The following is a 6,000-nucleotide window of genomic DNA, read 5'->3' on the forward strand; positions in this document are numbered from 1 at the left end:
TTCGTTTCCTGTGTTTTCAAATCTGGTTCAAGCCGTGTCCGTTTTTTGATAACACTCTGTATCTAGGGCTTTCACTGCGTAGCGCTGTGAGAGACCTCTACCACAGCTGAGAATACAAGCAAGACATGTTTAAGTAACCTGACCTGCGTGTACTCAGTTAGAGAACATCTCGCTGGATTACCATGCCCTTGTGGATGACACAAGCAAAAAAATACATTTATGGCTTCCTCAAGGGAATGAGAGATCATGACCTGTGTTGAAATGAACCTTTTTTTGCATGTGGTTTGGATGACAAACCCATACACCTGTAGCCGCAGAGTATGACGCTGAGGCTGGCGTTAACCTTTGACCTCTGTGTCGGGTGTTGCAGGTAAAGTCGGAGGACAGGCTGATCCGGACGGAGCAGGGCCTGCTGATCCGTACCCTGCACAGGAGGGACTCGGGGACGTACCACTGCCACGCGGTGGAGCACGGCTTCATCCAGACCCTGCTGCGGGTCACCTTGGAGGTCATCGACGCCGAGCACCTGGAGGAGCTGCTGCACCGGGCCGAGGAGGCCGGGGGCGAGGGCGGCGGCTCCCGGGCCCGGGACACGCCCGGCCAGAAGCTGTGGTACAGGGACTTCATGTCCCTCATCAACCACCCCAACCTGAACAGCATGGACGAGCTGTGCGAGCAGGTTTGGAAGCGGGAGCGCAAGGCGCGGCGGCAGAAGGCGCACAACGCCCCCGTGCACGCCGGCAAGTGGAGGCACCCGCCGGACGGAAAGAAGGGCAGGAACAGGAGGACCCACGAGCTGGAGCGCGCCCCGAGGAGCGTCTGACAGGGGGAGGGACCCCCCCCCGTCCCACCTCCACACGGAGGCCCTCAGCAGAAACTCAACTGGAAACGAACGTGGCCCGCTCCTCCAAGCCGCCGCGTCGGCGATGTTTACAATGGCGGAAAAAGACAAGCTCACACTTGACTCCCTTCTGAGTAACCTCCCGTCGAGGACAGATGGAAGCCGATACTGAACAAGACTGTGTAAATAGTCAACAGCGGAGGACTGTGTTTGACACTTTTGAGTTGTAGGTTAGTTTCGTTCATCGTTCGGGCGTTTTAACTGATCACGTTTTTTCAAGGTAGGTGTACGAACTTAAACACGCTGTCACCTTCGACACAAACAATGCCACGTTACTGCAGTATATCGACAGCTCAGCACGATGGACCTCTGCTTAGTGGGGAAGTAAGTCACGTGATTGCGTGTGTATCCTGTACAGGACCCCGATTGAGTATCACTGTGGAACTCCATTCGGTTGAGTGTTGAGCCGTCCAGTTTTAAATGTTTTCACACCTTCTTCCTTGCCATTCAGGTAGAGTCCTGATTCTAACCTTTGTATATAGAACATTACCGAGCCAGTCCTGTACTGCACAGATTAATAAACCAACACACCCAGATCAGTACTAGTCATCATTATTTATGATAAGAAAGTGTGACAGTCTTCAGACACAGTGCTCCTCAGTTACCTGCTAATCACAGCTGACCCCTCTATCTCTGCCAAGATCCGGGAGAAGCAATAGACTGGCAAACCGTGCAGTGCGATAAGTGGTTATCTGTGTTAATCGGAATAAGCTCTTCCAAGCCAGATGTCTATTTAAACATGTTTCAAAAGGATTTTTTTTTTTATTTTTACATCAACAGAGTTTTATCTGAAGTGTCTCATAACAGTGTCATTTGTATTTCATTGTACGTCCCCTTGCTTTACCACACAACTGCTGCATCCCTCAAGGGTTAAATCCAAGTCCAGCATTCTTCCACATTCGCCGTTATTTTCAGACGTTGTATCCTTTCTGAGGGTAAATCTGCCATATATTCAAATGAATGACTTATTCCAATCACATGTATATTAGTAACCTGTCTTTGAAAAGTAAGCTGTTATTGGTGTATGTATATACAGTATCTATCAAGCCAAGCACCACTGTAATTTATTCCTCAGTTTTGTGGAAAGGCTCATTAAAAAACACATTAATATTGTACCTCTTCTAACAGTAACAATAGAAGATAACACATATTTCATACTGTACCTATCAGTGATATGGCCCAATACATTCAAGAGTTTTTTTCACTGTCACACAAACATGGTGGCTATTTAACTGTAGTCTCATTTTACATTTAGAATTCCTACCATTTATTGTGCAAGGCACAATTAGTTTGGCAAGTGTCCTACAACAAATTGAAAAGCAAAAGGTTCGCATCAACAAACCAGCACTGGATCCACTCCCACCATTCTGATAGGTCAGCAAAATGTAGCTTTAACTCCATCCCAAATTAACAGCCAATCGGAAGCTGTTCTGTTCATCATTGTCATGCACATGTTTGAAAGCATTGGCCAGACTTTCTCCTTAATGAAGCAACAGCTTGCACGCCTTGATATTGTAATCTAATGTTGGTAATGTAAAAAGACGGATGCTTTTTACTACAGCTTGTGCAGAACACACTCTGTAACTTTAACAAAGTGAAGTGGATGATAGGAAATCTGGGGAACGTTTCTGATGTCCTACAGCTTCCCATTCCTCTGTTATTATCCTGAGTGCATGCACAGAGACAGCATTAGTGGGAAAGACCTAATGGAGGGTCACAGCCATCTGAGATGACACTGGGCATGGGCTGAAATCTCCATCGTGCTTAACATGGAATATAATGAAAACAGAGAAAATTGGATCCCGTGCTAATGTGTTGGTGCTTGTGAATGTTTCCTGTAATTGCTGTGTATGGAAAAGAAAGTAACGCTTCTGTAACACCAGCACCCGAATTTGGGGGCTTACTGTGTTTGACAGCTGCTAAGTACATGATGCACCATGTGACAGTTAGTAAACTTTAAAATACAGAGTGCATGAGGCTTCTTAGGCCAGAACAATTTAGAGGTCTGTCAGGGTATTAGCACCACCATCAGCATTAATTCTGTTGAGTCATTCCCAATATGCAAAAGTGAGTATTTCCTAGATTGCTATTGTTTCAAAGTAACATACACCCTTAAAAGTAGCTGTGAATCATGGGAAAAAAAATAAGGATGGTCCAGTGAAAAAAAGACACTGTACAAATTGCATGTGGACGCCATTTTAGTGCATCAGTTTGTTCTATATCATTTAGTATCTATTAATGTTGTGTGTAAAAATAACTAAATATGCCCATGCGTAGCACACATTAACCCATTTCAGAGGTGTATATATTTTTCCCTTTGGTAAATCAAAGGTACAGTGTAAAGTACTACCATTCATAGGTACTCTATTCCAATGTGTTGTATATCACATTTTTGACTGACAATATCCAAAATCCCATCATGTTTTCCCCAGGGTGAACAAAGAATACTTGTTTGACTTTAAAATGCAACTCCAGTACAGTATCCATCAGATAGCATGGTTGTGTTTTCCAGAGAGCAGGGAGGTGTTTGCGTGACCACTCTGCCCACTGCATTCGTTAACCGTCTTGGTGGACCCGGATGTGAATGAAAAAAAAACTGCTGCTGTAAATGATACTTTTTGGCATGTAATCGGTTGTTAAAATAAACATTTCTTCTAAAACCTGATTCTTTCACTGTCTTTGGTAATTGGATAATGCAATCATGTCTTTTAAGTTTGGATGTGAATTCCTTTATGTACTATGTACCATGTATACTACTACCATACAGTATACTACCATAGTGTATATAGTATACCGCTATATACTACAATAGTGTACTACTATATACTACTGTATATGTACTAGGTCTGTATTCATGCTGTTTTTGTATTACTATTATTTTTATGAACTTTTATATAAAAGTGGGGGTAAGTATGCATTGCTTTCTGGTGAAAAGGAAGCAGAGGTAAGTAGTTTTCCTGTGTTTCTCAGCAGCTGTGTGGTGACTGGAATTTGACAGCCCTGTCTTCTTGAGGTGAGAAGGTGGGGAGGCTATCAGGAGACACATCTCCACAAGACAATGACACTCCTTCACCCAAACAAACTCACTCACTCACTCACACTCTCTCTCTCTCTCTCTCTCTCTCTCTCTCTCTCTCCCTCCCTCTCCCTCCCTCCTGTCGTAACCCTTCCCCAGATTAACTGAATTATGTGTAAACTGTTAGGTTCATATCCGATTGGAATGTGTTTGATAAAACAATTTATTATTGATGTATAAACTACACATGTACTGTAGTCTGTATGTTTACAGAGCAGCAAAGGACTTACGTAGTACAGATATACAGTCAGATCCGGATCTACCATCATATTTATACTTTGCAAAATGGATTTTGCTGTGGTTTGAGGCAATGTTACTCATTCGCGTTAGTTAGGTTAGCAAGTCAGCTAAATCAATTGGTTTATCACTTCCAGATGGGGAGCTGATACGGTCGGAGTAAATAAAAACCCAACTCGAGACAGAAGCACGATCCGCATTTTTAGTTAGTAATCTCATTCTTCAAAGTCCTTGCAAAAGAAAATACAACTATCCTGGTGATGCCTCACTTTTTTTAGTTGCCCCAGCTGTGACACCAGTGATTTTGTCATTTGTAATAGTATGCTACACCGTACAGGAAAGTCACGTCTAGTTATGGTACAGTCGTGCTTAACCCGCTATTCATCCTTATGGATCTTGCGCCATTAATATATGTATATATAAGAGAAACGGGGATCCCTTGTGGCCCGATTAATTGGGAACCGGTGAGGTGGGAGTGGCTCGGGAACAGGTGGGGTAGGAGTGGCCCCGAGCTATTTAATTTTAAGATTACCTGTATGGAGGGCAGATGCTGTTTGTCTGTCTGCATGGTGAACACATTCCTGATTGCCTGAGTCAGAAGTTGGTCTAGGTTTAGTGACGGGGTGAGAGGGAACTCGCTTGTTGCGCAAAAGATGTGCTTCGTAGTTTAATGGTGGGCGAGTGGAATTTGCGTTAAAACAAATCCTTTAATGCGCATCTTAGTAATTTTAACATGACATTCTACCTTTTAGGTTTATAACCACAGCGTAGCGGGATGACCCGAAAGCCTACAAGGCAGAACGAAACGAAGGGTAAAGCACATTGCGTTTATTTCACAAACAACCGATTTTATGCTGTATATACTTACCCGGTTGTCTTTTACAGCAGCCTGCTTCCCCATCGGGTAGGTAGACAAACGAGCTCCGTTCTGCTGCACCGCAGTTTAACCTGGTAATGTACGTTTTCTTTGAACATGGGAATAATTTTTAACTGGTAATCGTTTTATTGATATAAATTTTTTAAATGCCTTTACTATTAATACAGCATGGATTAGGTTTCACAAAAGACAGAAGAATACATAAATAAAAGTAGATATATTAGTAAACAAACCCCTATATCATATTTTGACTGTTTGGTACAGACCTATGTGACATGGTACCATTGAATATTATTTTAGACGTTGATATTCAGCACAACACCATTCCATTGTATACATTTGGACACGGGAGTAACTTATTTGGAAATAGCAAGAAATAGCAGCAGCGCATTTGTAAAGTCTTGTTTTTCTTGACAGTTCTGGTTGTACCTCAGAAATGCACAGCAGGTTGTAATGGAACACGACTGCCACCTGGTGGTAACGCTAAGACAGTACACGAGTTCCACCAGCTATTCCAAGACAAATTTGCAGTGCAAGTACAGTATTGCATATTTCTTTTATTGAACGCCAGTGTGGTGCCGAACCTATGCTGACTGAGCGCGATTAATTTTAGTGTCTCCTCAATCAGCATTTTAGTACCTGTGAAGTTTCCTGCCACGGTTCTTTATTAATCAGATTATTCTGAAAGGCAGAATCCATTACTTAACAGCGTGCTGTATATTCAATGCGATGAAAAATGTTTGACAACAGAGGGAAAGTGAGGGCTGCAAATAGGAGAGGTGACACCACTGCTTCTGCGCTTCAGTACGTATGGCAAGTCTTTGTCTCCATCTAGCGGTCATTTAGTATAACAATCATGTGAAAGCAATTTTGATTGAGTAAATGCTTTGTTCAGTAATAGAGCTCAGA

General features: G+C 43.0%; 1 protein-coding gene across 1 annotated transcript in view; it reads left to right on the forward strand.

Moving 5' to 3' along the window:
- LOC118771821 (semaphorin-3A-like) overlaps positions 1-3,429 on the forward strand; it is a 44,944-nt gene extending 41,515 nt beyond the window's left edge. Inside the window, exon 17 of the mRNA XM_036519895.1 lies at positions 371-3,429. Within this exon, the coding sequence (XP_036375788.1) occupies positions 371-823 (453 nt within the window). The 3' untranslated portion in view covers positions 824-3,429. The remainder of the gene's footprint in view (positions 1-370) is intronic.
- The last annotated feature ends 2,571 nt before the right edge of the window (positions 3,430-6,000 follow it).

Source organism: Megalops cyprinoides, chromosome 25 (genome assembly GCF_013368585.1).
Source record: "Megalops cyprinoides isolate fMegCyp1 chromosome 25, fMegCyp1.pri, whole genome shotgun sequence".
Lineage (NCBI taxonomy): Eukaryota > Metazoa > Chordata > Actinopteri > Elopiformes > Megalopidae > Megalops > Megalops cyprinoides.